Source organism: Nipponia nippon, unplaced genomic scaffold (assembly GCF_047370975.1).
Source record: "Nipponia nippon isolate SJK-2023a ecotype South Korea unplaced genomic scaffold, ASM4737097v1 scaffold_1, whole genome shotgun sequence".
NCBI lineage: Eukaryota > Metazoa > Chordata > Aves > Pelecaniformes > Threskiornithidae > Nipponia > Nipponia nippon.
Genome location: NW_028262290.1, coordinates 22,110,475 through 22,130,216, shown reverse-complemented (window position 1 = coordinate 22,130,216; position 19,742 = coordinate 22,110,475). Strand labels below are relative to the sequence as shown.

General features: G+C 36.2%; 1 protein-coding gene across 50 annotated transcripts in view; it reads left to right on the top strand.

Annotated features, from left to right (window-relative positions):
* The window catches only part of RIMS2 (regulating synaptic membrane exocytosis 2), a 503,677-nt gene that overhangs the window by 320,767 nt on the left and 163,168 nt on the right, over positions 1 to 19,742 (top strand). For 48 of the 50 annotated variants that reach the window (XM_087748045.1, XM_087748037.1, XM_087747735.1 and 45 more), the window contains 2 exons: positions 5,068 to 5,224; positions 10,007 to 10,123. In XM_087748045.1, coding sequence (XP_087604171.1) covers positions 5,068 to 5,224; positions 10,007 to 10,123 — 274 coding nt within the window. The remainder of the gene's footprint in view (positions 1 to 5,067; positions 5,225 to 10,006; positions 10,124 to 19,742) is intronic. The other 2 variants (XM_087747979.1, XM_087747970.1) reach the window with 1 other exon arrangement.

The following is a 19,742-nucleotide window of genomic DNA, read 5'->3' as shown; positions in this document are numbered from 1 at the left end:
GATCTACCGCTAAACTCCTTTCTCTCCACATGTTAATATTTTCTGGTATTGCAACTTTATAGAATGGACATTTTTATTGAATAAAATTATTAAATTCTACAGATGTTCACATAAAGTTCTGTTCTGTGAAAATCTGATACAGTTATTTTCAGTATTAGATAGCATTCTATGTTGCTTTGACTCCTAGCTAGTGAAAATACATAGTGTGAAATAAGGCAGAGAGCTACATTAACTCTACAAAACTGAAGGATGACTTTGGAATTAACTCATGTTAGTGGGTTGTCCTACTGAAACTGCTGCTTTTCAATGTGTGACCTGTTGGCAGAAGGGAAGTTTGTAAATATAGTAGTTTTTGTTTTGAGTGAATTAATTATAAATTTCAAAGTTTATTTTCTAGCAAAAAAAGGCATAGTGAATATTAATCTGTTTCTTTGAACACAGCTTATCATGTCTAGTTTTGCAAAATTATTAGGAGTGCTGATAGTTTCTGCCTTTTGAAATTGTTAGAAGGACGCACTACCAGTGTTAGTTACCAGAAAGCATTGCATGTCTGCTTCCAATTTAATATAAAACATTTTTTGATCAGGATTATACTCAACAATTTAATTAGATAGTCATATATTTTGATTTATTGCAGCAATAATGTGCAAGTGGTCAACTACAATAACAAGTTAGAGCTGGAGGAGGCTTTTTGTTTCAAAGTAATTAATTTGTTTATGTATACAGGTTTAATAAATTTAATTATTTTGATTTACTAGTTCTCACTTCTAGGAATTTTTTTAGACAGAGTAGGTCTTTGTTTCTGTTTTGTTAATTGAATTCCTTGCCCTTCACTATGTTCATTCAGGTAGAATACCTTATGCTATCACTCATTCCCCTTGTACTTTGGTGTCCGTACATACCAAATATTGTATAAAACTGCTGATTGAAATGTTAGGGTTTTTTTTTTTAAGGATTTTCCCATTTCTTCATATTACTGCTCTTCATTATGTTTTTCATCTCCACATGCTACAAATGCTTCCTGCATATGCAGAATACTAAGAACCATCTCTATGGTTTTTATATCTGTAGATACGGTTTATTAGGGTAATAATAGACAATATTCTGTTATGTATACTTGTACAGTAAATCATGTTTTTTATTTCATTATATATAAGTTCATAATAAGTTACTATTCACTTATATCTGTGTTGGGTTGACCCTGGCTGATGCCAGGTGCCCACCAAAGCCACTCTATCACTCGCCCTCCTCAGCTGGACAGGGGAGAGAAAATACAGCAAAAGGCTTGTGGGTTGAGATAAGGGCAGGGAGAGATCACTCACCAATTACTGTCACAGGCAAAACAGACTCGACTTGGGGAAATTAGTTTAATTTATTACCAATCAAATCAGAGTAGGGTAATGAGAAAGGGAAACTAAATCTTAAAACACCTTCCACACACCCCTCCCTTCTTCCCAGGCTCAACTTCACTCCCGATTTCTCTACCTCCTCCCCGCAGTGGGGCAGGGGGATGGGGAATTGGAGCTTGGTCAGTTCATCACACGTTGTATCTGCCGCTCCTTCCTCCTCAAGGGAGGACTCCCCACACTCTGCCCCTGCTCCAGCGTGGGGTCCCTCCCACAGGAGAAAGTCTTCCATGAAATTCTCCATCGTGAGTCCTCCCCATGGGCTGCAGTTCTTCACAAACTGCTCCAGCATGGGTCCCCTGCAGGGTCACAAGTCCTGCCAGGAAACCTGCTCCAGCCTGGTCTCCTCTCTCCACAGGGCCACTGGTCCTGCCAGGGACTTGCTCCAGTGCAGGCTTCCCACAGGGTCACAGCCTCCTTCGGGCATTCACCTGCTCTGGCGTGGGGTCCTCCACAGGCTGCAGGTGGATATCTGCTCCACTGTGGACCTCCATGGGCTGCAGGGGGACAGCCTGCCTCACCATGGGCTTCACCATGGGCTGCAGGGGAATCTTTGCTCTGGCACCTGGAGCACCTCCTCCCACTCTTTCTTCACTGACCTTGGTGTCTGCAGAGTTGTTCCTCTCACATATTCTTACTCCTCTATTCAGCTGCAGTTTCTGTTCTGTTGGCTTTTTTTTCCCCCTTCTTAAATATATTATCCCAGAGGCACTACCACCATCACTGATGGGCTCGGCCTTGGCCAGCGGCAGGTCCATCTTGGGGCCGGCTGGCATTGGCTCTATGGGATATAGGGGAAGCTTCTAGCAGCTTCTCATAGAAGCCACCCCTGTAGCCCCCCCACTACCAAAACCTTGCCACAAAACCCCAATACAATGTGTTTTCAGATTATGCCTTCCTGGAGATAATTTTCTATTTTCCCCAAATGTATCAACTTGTCTTTTAAAGATTAAAACCTTTCTGCCACTTTCAGACTATCTTTACAAATTTGTTTATTCCTTGTTGCTATTCACAATACTTCTCAATTAATATAATCAGCAAAAATAACTGATAAGCCATTTTCCAGATTTTTCAGTTTTTTAATGAAAATATTAGACATTGTCGGAGTAAGTTGTTCACTGTGAAATTAGAAAAGATGTGGTTTGCATTGTAAGGATGCTGTTTGCAATTAAGCACCTACTGTCATAGTAAAAAGAAAAAAACCCTTTCTAAATTATACCAATTTCAGTTGGTCTTCTCTGCAGAAAATATGGATTTGGGGTATTGTTTTATTTCAGTATATGGTATGCTATCATAGTGTAATAACCACTGGTTGTTTCAGTACATTTCTTACTCTGTACACAATGCCTTTTAATCAGTCAGCTGCTTGTCTTAGTGATATATACCATAAATTAAAATCAGTAAAATATAAAAAATAACACTTAAGAATAGAGAAAATATCTTCTAGTCTATCCCAAAACAGTCTGCAGAGCTCTCACTTGTGGTCTTAACTCTCAGAATTGCTTATAGCTCTTTTGCTCTCTGGGGTAGCAGGTAGTAGCCTGCAGTGCTCCTTACAGGTCCCTTGTGTTCCCTTGGTTGCCTGTTTCTCACCTGTAGAAGTTTTCTTTTGGTGACATCTTGACCAAAGTCTTCAAAGAACCTGCAAAATGATCCTCTTTCATTTTCCTGCCTTGTATGTTCTTTCCCTGCTTTCTCCAGAAATGCTGGTTTTATCAATAAGTAGTTCTTTGTGCATTATTTTTGTATTGAGGACAATATTTGTTTAGTGTATAAAACCGGCAAATATGTCATGGATTTGCTTAAGTAAGAAATTTGTTATTGCTTCGTTACATTTTTCATTTTAACATTATTGAACTTTCAGCTGTTACTTTAGCTCTTTCTCTTTTGGTTAAAGAATTGCAGAATTGCACAGTCTATTGATTGCCAGACTGACTTGCACAAACCTTATTCAGACATCTTCTATACTTTACTAGTTAGTGAACAACACCCTCTTTCAGACACAGATAAAATTCCTCCTGTCTCTCCGTTGGTCATTTCACCCAGAACTGTGTGTGGTCCTTATGTGCTTTATCAGGGTGTATGCTAGTAACTATACTTCATTTATGTGATAAAAGTCTGTAGTTCATTACTGACTCTCAGATGAGACTACATGTAACATGACTGGATTGCTTTGAAGTGAGGAGAGAGTATGTGATCCTCAACATTGTTATATTAATGTAATGTAATGATGATCTGCTGTTTTTCCTCTTTACGTACACACATACACACACACACACAAAGCAGCTTACACCTAAACATAGGAGGAAGAAGTTATTTATGAATTAGAGTGGTCCTAAGGCCATAGAATGAATATGAATACTCAGTCAGAAGTATCGAATGTTCTTGGAACCATAAAATGGACTGAATTAATGAGGTTTTGCTTAGGTGCTTACCAAACATTTTCCAGGAAGAAAACGATGAACAATCTGGAGTAGAAGACCAAATGCTCTTGGACTCTCAGAAGATTCTCATGGGAAAAGAATTACAGTTTTATGAGCCAGAATTTTTCCAGTGCCAGGTGGATCTCTCTAAGTATTCTTTACTTGGTTACTGTCTTCAGAACAAAAAGTCAGTTATATCAGTTGTCATAGCCACCAGGAGCTGTCTGAAGATCTATTTCTGCAAAACATTATCATCAGATTAAGATTTGCAATTCTTCCATTTCTTATCATCATATATTAATTTGATCCTCATAAAATTTGTGGAAACTTCTTTGAAATTGCTGTATATCTGGCATCTTTTTTTTTTTTTTTTTTTTTTTTCTTCACAGAGAATATTGTACCTTAGGACAGTGAATTCAACTTTTTCAATTAGATGCAGACATTCACTTTAATACATCCAGCTTTTTAAAAAGATTTTTCTTAAAAGCCTAGGTAAAATGTCCATGTGGTAACCTTTTAAGCTATTGTAACTGGGAAGGCTTTTGCTTAGACCATTTATGCCTTCTATTATCCTAATTCAAGATCAGGTCGAGGATGTAAGCAGGTGTCAGCGTGGCCTTAACTTGTATATTTGTGAAGGAATCGTATTGTTTAAGTTCAGAACTGTGAGTGAAATCCGATGTCATTGAGTCATTGTTACTTTAATTGTTTCTGAAATACAAATCTTTCTTGAACCCAACTCTGTATTTAACCCCATAGTTGTTTCCTATCCCAAAATTTTAAACTGAACTTTGGATGAGTTTTTAATTGTGGACATTTCTGTTTGAAGTATATTATATACAATCGTCACAATACAATTTTAATTAAAAATGCAATAATTAATTTAGTATGTTATTCTAAGGAAAAAAGTCAGCTTTATTCGTTTTATTATTAATGCATCATATTGACCACAAATAAATGGTAAATTCGGATATTTTGATTATTATAAATCCCCAGTTTGGTGTATGGCAATTTATCTCTATACTTTTAAAGTATAACTATAGGAACTATAGCTGTACTTAAGCATAACAACAGGAATCAACTTTACATATGTATTTTTTACTACAAAAACCAAGAAGACGACATGATAACATTCTTGATCAAATTCCATCTTTTATCATACTTCTAACTACTACAGATATGGCAGGAAATTCAAAAGTGCAATTTCAGATTCATTGAATATTTGCATTTCTTTTTAGATTATCGACATAATGGGAGAGATCTTCAAAGTTCAACGCTATCAGTGCCAGAACAAGTTATGTCATCTAATCATTGCTCTCGATCAGGGTCCCCTCACCGTGGAGATAGTATAGGACGGACTAGATCGTGGTCTCCCAGTGTCCCTCCCCCACAAAGGTAAACTGTTATTTAACTATGCAGGTATATAAATTTAAGTGGTATTGATCCTGTAACAATACTGGAAAGAATCTCCAGTCTTTCAAAATGGCAATGAATTAGTTAGATCTTATGAAAGTATGTAAAGCCAATAATGTTTTTTCTTACATTATACTGATGTGCAAAAATTCACCTAATTTTGCCTTATTTTTCATCAAAAATCAGTACATTCCAAGGAAAGAAAATTATTTCTCCAGATTTTCATTTCCAAGAGCTATTTAGAAGGTGCCATGTTTTATAACATGTGATGGTTTGACATTTTCTTAGCATTCATTTGTCAGTGGCTGTTTTCAACCCTTTTGTTTGTGTAGAATTAAGGTTCTGGGAGAGCCATATGTCCTGCCCATAGTAGCTTGCTTTCTACTATCTTATTCAGACTTTTAAAGCATCAAGAATAAATTGACACACATACAATTTTATACTGAAAAATGACAACTCCTGATCTTAGAAGGCCTCTGGTAACTATCTTGTGAAACAAAGATCAGGACATGTCTTCCAAAAGCTAGCCATTTTGGATAATGGCTACTACTTGATTGAATATACTGTTTAAGCCAGAATTAAGAATTTTCCTGCATGGATGAGCTTTCTTAAGAGGAAGCAGAAGGATAGATGTCATGGGGAATGAAGTCTGTTTTCCAACATTTTTGTCACTATGCATGGATAGGTTTCCAGCTGGTGTAATTCAGCTGGAATAAAAAGGGGAAGTTATTTTCTTTGCCCATAATGTTCACAATTCCCATTTAATACTGAAGGTCTGGTATCCAATATTTCCTGTCAGATATATGAGTCTATCCCTTTCTTCTACAGCCATTCTGATTCTCTTGTGTTCCACTTTCCTTTCTGTTATCTTTGTTCTTTTTGTTAGCTTAAAATTCTCTTGACTTCATATTCTCTTACTTATGTGTTTACTTACCATTTCCTCTAACAGATGCAGACTAAATGATATCCTTTTGCATTAGTGAGGTATTAGGATCCTAAATTATCCCATATCATCACAGACAGCTAACAGGCAGAAACTGATTTTCTACTTGAAATCTAAACCCATATGTAAATACAGTCTGACTTTAAATGAGACATAAACAGTAGACACAGAGGGGCCTATTCTGATTTCTACTATACTGATTTCAGTCTAAGTAATTGCGTATGCTAAATCTCCTGAGGTTATTTGTCTTGGATATAGACATACATGTGAGCAAAATCTCTTTGGGGGTGTGTGTTTGTTTTTTTATGTGAGCGTGCATCCTGTGTGAATTTTGGGCAGAACTTTTACCCAGGCTAGTAATAACACTTGTCCAACACCATTGAAAAACCTTGTTTTCATTTTCTTGTAGTTTTGCATTTCTTTACATGTATGAAATGTTTCTTGCTTCCTGACTTTCCTAAAGCTAAATTTTTAAACATAATTTTGAACTTACAGATAAAAATATTTCAGCTGTTTCCTACAATGTCACAATCAAATGCATTATTTATGTAATATTTCCCTGCCCACACACCAAATAATTTCTTTGAGGACTTCTCGAGCTCAGAGAATTGGGTTGCTAGAACTTGAGAATTTGTAGAAAAGAAGCATAATCCCTGGGATACAGAAATGTCTTTTTTAATTCTAATGAAAATCCAGGTGTACTCTGCAAAACTATAAGCACTATTAATCACATTTGCACCATGTTTAGTTGAGTTTGTCATATATGTGCTGCTATACACATGTTCTAACTGTAGTAAGCATGCTGCATGCCCAGAGATCTCCCAGTTACTGACTGATGCCTCTGCAGGCAGGAGCTCTTGGGCCGTAGAAGTGCAAATTACTGTTATATTTTAGAAGCCATTTTGCGGTCCTCAGTCCTTCTACTGGATTTTGTTAATAAACTCCACCAAAGCCACATTACATAGCAGCTGGCAAGAAATTGTTTCTGCTCTTGTAATGTTTTCAACTAATATATTTAATGGACTGTTATTCTTGCTGTAGATCAGAATGGAGTTTAGAGTGTGGCAGGCACTGAATGACGTCATGTTTAGATTTTTCTAAGACTCTGCATTCGAAAAAGCGAGATGAAGGTCACTATAGAAAATGGCTAGGCTGAAATGGTGTGGTAAATCTAGTAGGATACTCATTATTCTCTACCATTGGCAGCTGCAATTACACCTTTTCACCTGCTTACCTGTTATCTGGTTGCTCCGTACATATTCTGTCAACTGCAAGAAAGTTCCAAAGGACTGAAGACGTATGTTGTGAAAGCAACTTTTCTTATAGAACAAGTTTCATTGGAGAAAGTATGTCATTTTCTGTTAAACAGTAAATCTGGCTGACAAAGGCATTCTTAGCACAGTGAAAGAGAACTGAAGTAGTAGCAACACTTTGAAGCAAAAGAACTACAGTTGTGTAGGATGTTAAAAAGCAGCATGAAGTCAGAATCTGGTTTAATACAGAAATGTAAAGAAAATCATTTTTTTAGAACAATAAGCCAATAACACAATCTTATTGAAAGTGATTTGAGCAGACAGGATGGTACTGTGTTTTCAGGACTAAGGCTTCTAATAAGAGATTTAATAACAAGATTTTTTTTTTTTTTTGAAACCTGACTGAAAAGAGAGACACTGAGGAAAAGGGACAGACAGAAACTAGAATTCAGAAAGGGGTAATGAGAACTGGGTGTTAGGAAAAGTAAAAAAAGTTAACAAACAACAGCAGAAGAGCCCTGTCAATGTCCTTTCTAGAGTACAAATATACATGAAAGAGTCCAATGGCTGGCAGGGTGAAGGCTATACTGGATTTTCTATCATTTTGGTATAAATAGGGGGGTTAAAACATGTACAGAGAAGAAGCTGCAGGAAATAGTTGTACAGTAGAAGGCAGAAGAATTACACTCACTTTTGATATGGCAAATATAAAGTTCACTAGCCAGAGTAAACTTTATATTTGGCATCATGAAAGCCAGAGTGGAGAAATGCTTCATGAGAAATGAAATAGAACTGAAGGCACAAGTTTACGTGTAATGCAACATCTTCATAGCACTTATATGCAGAAATAAACAACAGCATGGCAGCAGCAGTGAAGGACAGACATACAGGTTAACACTAATCAAGGACTGGCAAATGACGAAGGATAAGGACGACAGGTACCAAAAGGCAGACAAAGTGACAAGGAAGGACACAGGAACCGAATGGTATAAAAGTGGAAAAAAAAAAAATTAAGCCCACATTAGGGAAGACTGCAGGAAAAGACAGGAGGTGGAAGAATTTATTGGTCTAAAATTTGAACTTGTGTAGAGGGAAGCACACAAACTGTTATTTTCAAATCTATACAAAACAATTATGTTTTAATTATCTGATAATTATTACCATTAACTGTTGTCCTTCTATCTTCCTGTTCTTGTGGATTTGTTTTACAGAGCAGAAAAAGTGAAGTTAGTGTGTATCAGTAGGTATTAATGGTTAAACTGAGTAAAGCAACTGATAGGCAAAGCTTTGGTCTCAAATAGTACAAAACTGTAAAGATGATTAGAATCATAGAATCGTTTAGGTTGGGAAAGACCTTTAAGATCATCAAGTCCAACTGTTAACCTAGCACTGCCAAATCCACCACTAAACCATGCCCTCAAGCACCACATCTACCTGTCTTTTAAATACTTCCAGGGATGGGGACTCAACCACTTCCTTGGGCAGCCTGTTCCAATCTTGACAACCGTTTCACTGAAGTAGTTTTTCCTAATAGCCAACCTAAACCTCCACTGGTGCAACTTGAGGCCATTTCCTCTTGTCCTATTGCTTCTTACTTGGGAGAAGAGACCGACCCCCACCTCGCTACAACCTCCTTTCAGGTAGTTGTAGACAGCGATAAGGTCTCCCCTCAGCCTCCTTTCCTCCAGGCTAAACAGCCCCAGCTCCCTCATCCGCTCCTCATAAGACTTGTGCTCCAGACCCTGCCCCAGCTTTGTTGCCCTTCTCTGGACATGCTCCAGCACCTCAATGTCCTTCTGGTAGTGAGGGGCCCAAAACTGAACACAGTACTCAAGGTGCGGCCTCACCAGTGCCGAGTACAGGGGGACAACCACCTCCCTGGTCCTGCTGGCCACACTATTTCTGATACAAGCCAGGATGCTATTGGCCTTCTTGGCCACCTGGGCACACTGCTGGCTTTAATGAAGCCTGCACTATGTGTACCCCTTCTACCTAATTAAACAGTTCTGTCTTCAGATTCTATTCTAGTGAGATTACAGAATAAGGTTTCCAATGCAAAACAAGCATCTGTTGTTTAATTCAGATGACAATGTTTTCAGCAGGCTGCACTCTACCATAACAGCCAGAAGTCCTCATTGTGTCTTACTACAGTTTACATCTTTATAGTATAGCCAAACTCAAGAGCTCATGGAAAATTCTTTACAGTGTATGTTTCAGCTAGAAAGGAAATTTTCCTTGAAGGTACTAGTCTGGAAAGACTAAGGAAATTTTTTCTAAAATTAACCTTTTTAATTAAAAAAAATGTATATTATCCTCTCATTTCCAGAACAAAGAAACAGAAACAAAATTAAAAAACCATATCCCTAGCATGGACTTAGCACCTTTTTCTGTAGGAGAAAAATTTTTACCCTGAGATTATGAATTATGTGAGAATAAAAGTATACAAAAGACAGGTCAGATAACGCATCTCATTACTGCCATGTTTGCTAGTAATTGTCTGTACAAACCAGTGAGAGGATGTGGTCCAGGCACACCCAGAACTCAGAATCTGATGTCTTTTATCCTTAGTCGGAATGTGGATCAGGGACCACGAGGGACTCGATCTACTCCTGCGCATTACAATACCCTGAACCGAATGGATAGACACCGTGTTATAGATGACCACTACTCCCCGGACAGAGAGAGGTAAATACCTGACTGGAATTAGAAACAGCTGTAGCCTACCCTCATCAGTGTGAATGACTTCAGCATGGTAGCTCCCTAAATAGCAAAATTACTTACCTAATCCCACAGATGAATATTTCCCTACTCATTTATCCACTGGTTGCATGATATACATTAAAAAATATACAGTGCACACAAGGCTGAAAGAACTGTCAAGTTAGTGTATCTATCTTTGCCAAGAAGGAACCTGAAAAATCTATGAGAAATTGTACGGTATAAAAGACAAGTAGCTTAGTTGTCCTTTTTTACAAAAATATTTTTATGTACTATCTTAATAAATTCTTTAAGTCCTGAATATCTTCAAAAAAATCTATCAGTAGATTTGGTCATTTTTGCTGCTGAATAAAGAGACATAAAAATGGATAATTTCAGCTCAGTGTTAATGTAGTGCTCCCATTGGATACAGTGCAATTCACAGATATAAGAAAAATATATTCTAGCACGGTGTTTGTCTTTTCTCAACTTTGTGAGCCTTTTTTGTAGGGGAAAAAAAAGCGGTTATGGCAATGTGCGTTAGAATGAAATTGGGGTCTTTGTGTTTAGAGGCACATCTTACCATGACTCATGTTTTGCCTAATGGAACTTCCCAAAGAGCGAGTGGAGCTGTAGCAACCTCTATGAATTTTAATGATACAAAAAAGGATTGCCCGCAATAGTTGGATAATGTAGTTAATTTTGCTGAATTAATTGTGGTAGTACCTTTGTGACATTAAAAAAAATATTGATAAGTTCTTTCCCATCATTGTCTTCAGGTCAGAAAATCAAAAGAAAAAGCATTTTTTACCTTTAATTTTGAAAATCTTCCAGCTTCTTATACACCAAGTTGAAAACCTGCACATTATAATCAGAGAGGCATGATTGCTAGATATTGTTCCATTTCATAATTGCATATAGCAAGGAGCAATACAGATACATTTTGTAATCTTATTGAAGGCTATGTGACTAGTATATGAAGTTAATACTTTTACAGATGATTATTACAGGTTATTCCTCAAGTGACATCAAAGCACATAATTGGTGTTGCTAACTGTAATACAAAGAATTTAAGAAATCACTGGCTTTTTGTTATCAATATTGAACAGAAAATATGAATATGTCTTAAAAGAGCATTAATGTGATGGTCAATGATTGTAAGGAGTGTAAGAAAAAATTCTTCAGAAAAAAAAAAAAAAGATTAATTGTTCCTAATCCTAATCCTAATCAGGTAAATTAGAAAAAGGAGCACCAAAAGGAAAAAAAAAAAGCATATCTATTCAAATGATTTGTAATTGAATTTGGCCAAAAAAAGTCAAATGGGCAAAAAAATTAAGATATTGGAAAGCGATCAAGTATTTATCAACCAGAATCTTAACTGTATTCATTACAAGTATAATAGGTCATAGGTGAACCTCTTTTTTGCATTAAACTAATATTTCTATTTAAGTTAGAGAAAAGAAGAATGCTATTTAGTTGGCTCATGAGGTTATCTGATTTTCATACAGAAGGCAGTAACTTAAGGATTCTGAGCTGTTTCCCTAAAAGAAAAGAACAGAATGCTTTTCGGATAATATTATGTTGATTTTTAGACCAGTCATCCTTGAAATAGGATCTGAACTTGTCCTTAGAGCCTGTATATGCCCTATGGAATGCTTCTGGGTTTGTTCACTGTGAAAGTTTACTTGCTGCCTCCCAGATAAATGCAAAGCAGTGAAAGGTGGCTTGAAGTACAGCACCACAATCTTTCCCCATCACTTCAATCAAATAACCCCTATGGAAGCTTGGCTTAGAGAAAGAAAATTGGTTTTTTAGAATATGTCAGAAAAATAACGTCAAAAAGTTTTTGGTGATGAGATTATTGAATTTTCACATGACCATTCTAGATGAATAAGTATTTGCTTGTTAGCTGTGCTCTGAATCTCTGAACACAGGTTTATGTGTCATCTCTGTTTTCCAAAACACACACAGAAGTTCTGCTCTTCGTACACAGCAAGTGGTTGCCTGTGTAATCAGATTGTTAACTAGCTATGCCTCTATTGCAACATACAGTCTCTGAAGCATATTAGTTTTAGGCAACACTCAAGAGAATAGAAAAGGACTATTGCCAAACACTTATCATGTTTTATATTCATTGTTAGTTTGACAGTGGTTTTATGAATGGAAAGATTATTAAACTTCAAATTTTGTTAGTGAGTATTTTTATACTCTCTGTGTTACATAATACAAAACAATGGTGCGTACATAAGTCCCTAAAGTAACTCTTTAATTGTATTGATTCTTAAAACTGCCAGAACTGCAGGCAGTTTGGAGAAGTGGAAAAACTGAACCTTTGTATAGGTTTATAATCTCTCTAACTGTCATCCTTGTTTAGTTCCACACTTACCTCTGAAAAAAAAATCACACTTTGCTTTCCCACAGCTCTGACGGTTTGTTGTTTCCATGGTCTATTTATTCCTTGGAACTGCTTACAAAAAAAGGGACTTTGAAAAAGTACCTTCCTGTAAACATGCTCATATAAGTTAAAATATGACTGAGAATATGAGTAAGAAAATTCTTTCCCTAGATAATTCAACATAAATTGTCTAAGGTATATGGCACTAAGGAGTTAGTTCAAACCACATACAAAAATGTCTAATGACCTCAAGCCTAATGGCAATGTAAACATTCCTTCAAAACTGAATGCATAGTTAGAAGTGAAAATCAAATTATTTTAAAAAAGCTGAAAGACATTATTTTTTAAATTTAATTTGAGATAATTTTAATTTCAAACACCAAGCCTTTAAATATGTCAAATGTTACCATTGAATCATATACTGATTTTGTTGGCAGGGTAAAGTTACAGTTAAAATTTGTATCTGTTGCCGTATTATCAAAAGTATCAGAATTGTACCATGTATATTGGTAACTCAAAGTGGGAAATCAAGTTAATTCGTTACCTATATATTTAATATAGATGTACTGGTTCATTTTTGTCAAAATGCAAGTTTTTCTGCAAGTGCCACACTCCTTTATTAAATAGTCTGAATTTGTAATAGAGAGAAATACGAATGCTTGTGACCTAATACAGCCCTAAATTCCATCAGATCTTTTATCTGTAATGGGATAACCTTGTAAACTTCAGTTGGACATGTTACAATAAACTCTCTGAAGCAGACTTTTACCTCACTTCAGAAACTGAAACTAACCAAACTACAGAGAAAATGTTGGAAAGAGCCAGATTTGACCAGATTTGGGCTGGAGCACCTCTGCTATGAGGACAGGCTGAGACAGTTGGGGTTGTTCAGCCTGGAGAAGAAAAGGCGCTGGAGAGCCCTTATTGTAGCCTTTCAGTATTTAAAGGGGGCCTACAAGAAACCTGGTGATGGACTTTTTACAAGGGAGCATAGTGATAGGACAAGGGGTAATGGCTACAAATGGAAAGAGGATAGATTTAGATTAGATATAACAAAAACTTCTTTACTATGAGAATGGTGAGGCACTGGAAGAGCTTGCCCAGAGAAGTTGTGGTTGCCCCATCCCTGGAAATGTTCAAGGCCAGGTTGGATGGGGCTTTGAGCAACCTGGGCTAGTGAAAGTTGTCTGCCCATGGCAGGGGGGTTGGAACCAGATGATTTTTAAAGTCCCTTCCAACCCAAACCATTCTGTGATTCTATGACCTCAGAGTTTTATATTTAAGCCATCAATATAATTAGGTGAATCAGACGAACAGTGTGAGAATCTTAGCATAGTTCCAAAACCAAGACATCAGCCAAAACCATATCTGTGTGTTACTTTCTGGAAGATATATCAGCAGTTAACAACAAACACCAGGACAGTGTAAGGAAATTTTACTCGGCCCCACAGCTCCTCTAACCAGCTTAGATAGTATTTAGCAACTATTAATCTAACTATATTGTTTATCCTAGATGTGCTCTCCTTGAGGCATGAAAATTGCTAATGGTGAATTTAGCATAGATATATTAGGCCAGAGCATTCAGAGAATGCCTAACTCAAATAGTCTTGCAGTAGAAATGTATGAGAAAATTCCTGAAGTATAAATGTTTTTCTACTAGGCACTTACAAGAAAAGAAGAGGGGAAAAGCAAGTTAAATTTTGGGTCTGTTATCCCTTCATCAGGACTATTGGACAGTTTCCATTTTAAAGAACAAATGTTATTATCTGCTATGTTAAAGTAATGGGGTAGTCATAGCCATGATTATTTAAATAAATATTCTCCATTATCTTTAAATCACTTCGATGATGTCTTGATATGCTGGGACTAGCATGACTATCACAGCATTACTGAGAGATGATTTCATTAGCACATTTAAATACAGACTTTCTGTTGAACATTTTGTTTGTTTCATGCTCTTGAAAGAACTTTTTTTTTTAAATATGTCTTCAAGTAAATGCCAAAATACATGCCAAAAATTCTGGTTACTATAGTCAAATCAGTGAAGACCAAAATAATTCACTACCATGAGTCTGCTGCATATTAGATAAGATGCCATTTAATTAGCTGTTTCCATTATTTAACACAAAATTAAATGTGGCCAAGCGCAATATAAATTCTACATTTCTAAAAGTCATCTTACACTGGCAGTTGCTTCATCTGTAAGTAGCAGGCTCCTAATCCAACATGGTTAATAGCTAGGTGCCAGATTAGGTCAAACTTGAAAAAAGAGGTTTTTGAGACATTGCACCATAGTAAAAACCAGAAAACTTAACTGATAATTTTTTTTTCACATTCTTTATTAAATACACAGCTGAATAATATGTAATTAAGTAGTCATTTATTATTTAGTTAATATTTTACAGTACAGTCATTTATGTGTATATTACAGATACAAAGATATTGTAGAGTATAAAGGGTACCTGATGCTTTATGTGGAAATTCTGGGATAATATTTTCAATTTTTGGTTGTGTGTGTCATATGGGTACATACCCATATGTGAGTATGCAATGTCATTGTTTCTTTGCTTCTTCAAATACCCAGTAAAGTAAAAGAAATTCATTGCTGAAAATTTGCTTACAGCTATGTTATAAAATGTATGCATCAACTTAAGTCTCAATAATTGCAGTGTTTCATTAAGTTCTTTTTCTCCTTTCAAAATTTTACCATGTGCATTAATAGTATATTGCACTTCCTAATTATTTTGTATGTCTGTGCCTACAACTGCAAGTAAAAAACACACTAGAGATTGTACCAGTAGGGATTCCTATAAGTAAGACCATCCTACACTTTCCATTAACAGATTCTGTTTTCAGTTACCAATGTTGCCAAATACAATTTCCTCTCCCAGGGCTCTCACTCATGAGCCCTAATGGATTTAACTGCTGAAGGGATTGCAGGCCAAGCACACTGCCATGTTTTAGCCTCGCAGTAAAGATGGCAGAAAGGAGAGTGTTTTCTCTTTAGCTGCTGTTATTTACAGTGGGCACATTACTTCGCAGTGAACTCACTGTTAAATTGCACAGTTATGTGCACCACCCACCTGGTGCCTCCATGCGTCTGCTGAAGGATGGTAACCTCCAACAGAAGGATGGAGTAGGAAGGTGGCAAGAGAAGTGTAGTCTCCCAAATGTAGCTACATCTGTAAGGACTCATCATGATCTTTGAGCTGAATTAAAAAAAAAAAAAAAACAACAAAAAGTCATAGATACATTCCTCAGAATAAAATGCACATCCAAAATGCCCATGTTTAAAATAACGCAGTTCTGATAAAAGACTTTGCTGTTATGCCCTTTGGAGCAAGGACTTAAAAGACATTGTGGGGAGCACTGTGATAATGTGGTACTGATTTTCTTGTTGAAAGTCATCTTGATTGAATATGTGTCGGTTCACAAATTCTCTGCTGATAATTGCTATTGTTTCACTGCTAAAGTCTTCAAACTGTCAATTGCAATCAGTTGGAATATTTCTAGGATTTCATCTGTCCTAGGAGATAAGCAGGAATTTCTATACAATTGATGTGGCAAAAAGCATCCATACCATTATCAGTGGAAAAACTGTTGATGTTTATAAGTAAAGAAAATTTCTTCTCCTTTAAAAAAACTAAACTATTACATAAAACTCTTCTGTTAAGCTTTTCTATGGAATGTAGCAGGAGAAATTATATAACCAGTGTTTTATTCTTGAATGGCATTTGCCATTTTCTAAAGGTTGAGAGCTTGACTTCACATTTTATTTATGTAGTTTTTAAGTGTGATTTCCCAGGTGTTTATGAAGCAACATGGAAAACATTCTACCACAGAGCACATTAACTCTTGCTTTGTTCAGATGAGAACCTAAACTTTTAGAACCATTTCACTGGCTTCACTTGTTTGGAAAAAGTAACTAGTTATAGCAGTTGCTTACCATTGTTGGAATGAGTAAGATGCTAATAGGAAGATAGCACACCTTTTCCCTGAAGCCACATCATTTTATTAGTTCCTGCCCCCTCTTCCCTTGAGCAATTCTGCACTCAGTCTTGCAGTCCTAACTTGATCCCAGGCCCAGTTTTTTACTGCATTCCTTCCCACAGTACTTACCCTAAATTTCATATGCTAACTGTCTCTCTTTTCCCTTCTACCGCTTTCAAAGGCACTTTTCCCCCTAAATTTCCAACTAATTGACCCAAAGAACCACCTATTTCTTACTCTACAGTCTGATTAAGATAATTCCCATTTCTTCACATGGCTAGATTTTTGGAAAATTGTAACTTGAAAAGTTTGGGCGTATTTGGTTAAAGGCAAATTCATACCAGTAGAAGATTATATTTACTTTTTAGCAATCTTAATAACTTCATACTTGTCATTTAATTTGCTTCATACTTCATTTAATTTGCTATTTTCAATTGAAAAAGTGTAAAAGAGTGTTACTAAAAATGGAGGATAGTAGTGTTGCCAATGATACAATGTATTACTTAAATTACAATCAGATAATGCACTGGAAAAAGCTAACTATCAGAATAGGTAAACGGTAATAGGATGATAGAAGTTTTTTGTGTCAACTGAGTGTGAATCCTGCAGGCTCTAACAGTGGAACAGAAAGTCTTGGTTTGCATTCAGAATTATTTATGGGTATTCCAATAAGCACAAGACTGTCAGTATGTAATCGTACTCCAGGACTTCATCCTTTCCACAGAAATACTTGGGAGTCAACTTCCCACTCTAACAGGGGAGCTGGAATGTTAATCAAATTGTGGCACCTGGTCACAGAGAATGAAAATTGAACGTAATAGATTATCTTCTAATGCCTCATCTTTACTGTTGAATAAAATATCCCAAGCAGTAAAGACCAGGTGAAACTGCCTTGCACAGTAAGAAGAACAGAAAGATATGCCGTGGGTGGTTCAAGTGAGTGTGTGTATGTGTTTTCAAGTGTGCTTCTGAGATTGTTCTGATATGTCAAGCCTCTTCCTGGATACCAAGTACTTCCAATTAGGCTATCTAATTTGTCACTGAATAGCTGGTCTCTGTTTTGTTCACTGATTTTTTATGAAGGTGTAAGGAAATGGACAAACAGGTGAGCGATATCAGAAAATTTTAAGTCATCATTTTCTGTTCACTTCAAAAAACGAAAGTTGTCATGTTTGCCTATATGTCTGGAATCTTCTTGTCAGAATAGTGGCAATCTGTTTTCACTTTCTGCAGGGGTGTATGGGGGAGTGTGTGTGTGTGTGTGTGTGTGTGTGTGTGTGAGTGATCATATTGCAAAACCTATGGTGCTGCCTTATCAGACTAACTTCATTATTTTAATATCTGAAAAAAGTTGCTGCTGCAAGTTTTCTGTCTATGCTATTTGTAACAAAATATGTAAAGTTTCAGAAATCTGTGAGGATGCAGACTTAATATTTTCATTTTGCCATACCATCATTTGATATACTTCTACCATCGACTACTATCATGTAGCAAGTGAGGAATGTGTGGTAAACGCTAGAAGTCTAAATTAAGGTTGCCAAAAAAAAAAAGTATCTTGGAGTTCTTTTGTCTTTTTAAAAATCTGCTATGTCTAAACCTCGTCCATGTCTCCATGGTCTTCCGAGAATTCCCATCTACATGTGCATATGAGATCATGATTTTCGTGAGCAGCTCAAAAGACGTGTTTATTTTAGATCCAAACCTGGAACGTTTCTGGCATTCGTTTGCAGTTAGGTAATGCAAAGCTTAATGATTTTACTACATTATGATTTATTTACATTATGATCTTAAGTGTTTTAGACTGGCTATTAGCTAAATGAAAGTTGCATGTGTTTCAGTTTTGGACAGTGAGAATTAGGTATGTCATAAGCATCTTTGGTGTTATGTTGTTAACGTGTTTATAAAAACATAAAGAATTGATTTTAAGCTAAATGCATAAAGTATTAATAATAAAGAAATAAATAGTGGAGTATTGACTGGATGCTCAGAAGATAGATGGTATTTAAGTCTTTTGCTCTGAATGTTGAAATACACAAAGCACAGAAAAATATGCTGCCTCCTAATGTGCATACAATCATATTTTGATCTATGTGATGTCAGTCATTCTCTCTTCCATACAGATATGGCATGCACCTTTCCTTTCTTTTTTACTAACCATGCATATTTTATGGATCATATTACCGTACTTCAACAGAAACCATTTCCAGACAGAGACACATGCTTACATGAATAATATCTCTATTATTGTTATATAGTTAGAGATATTACAAAAATGCACAAACATCGTTAGGTTATATATTCTTGATTTACAACGAACGCCTTGTACTGTAGTAAGTTACTGCTTTAATTCACATATAGAACTGATTTTTCTTCTTAATGAATTCAGACAGAATCTTCTATTTTTTTTGTGTTGCAATGGTAAGAACATTTTATAGTGAGTTATTATCTATTATGAGTTAGATAGCATGGATAACATGGGCTCCAAAGGATAGAGAAAAGTATGAATAGCCAGTAATGCCAGAGGGTCAGGTCAAGTATAAGCTAAAGCTTACCTCACTTCTCTATATAGACAAGCAGAGTTCTGGTTGATGAGGAAGCATATTTCAAACTTGTTAAAAGTTATTACATATCAAACTGTATAAGTGGTTGTATCTAAGCCAACTTACTCTGATTCTGAGTTCCTGAATTAAAAAAGAAAAAAAGAAAAATATTGAACTGCCTGCCATATATTCATAAGCAAAAATCTCAGAACTTGATCAGAACGCTAGAGCTCTGAGTTTCTAGAAGTATTGGGACAAAACTTGGTACCAGAGGTTGGGCACTTAAAGTAGGTTAGTGGGGATTTGAAAAGGAGTTAGGACTCAAATCCTGAGCAGAACATTAACTGATGGTGTTTCACTCACGTACAAGTAAGTGAAGGGAACAGTCTGGGGTGTTCCTTCTTATGGACGGGAAGTTAAGCTGCTTGCAAATAGCAATTGCATTCCCATGAAATTCATGTTCTGCAACACATATTCTGCTTGAAGCCTTAGTTTTGTTTAAAGCTTTGCTCTTTAAAAACTGGTTGAATATATTATATTTATTGATGTCATATTTTTGAAAGACTTTCAAGAAAACTTGTCAACAATTCACTGGAGAGATAAAAGGGGAAGTGAAAGTGAATTGTTAACACTAAAATGTCATCTACCAGCTGGAAACACTTAATTTCTTATTAATACTAAT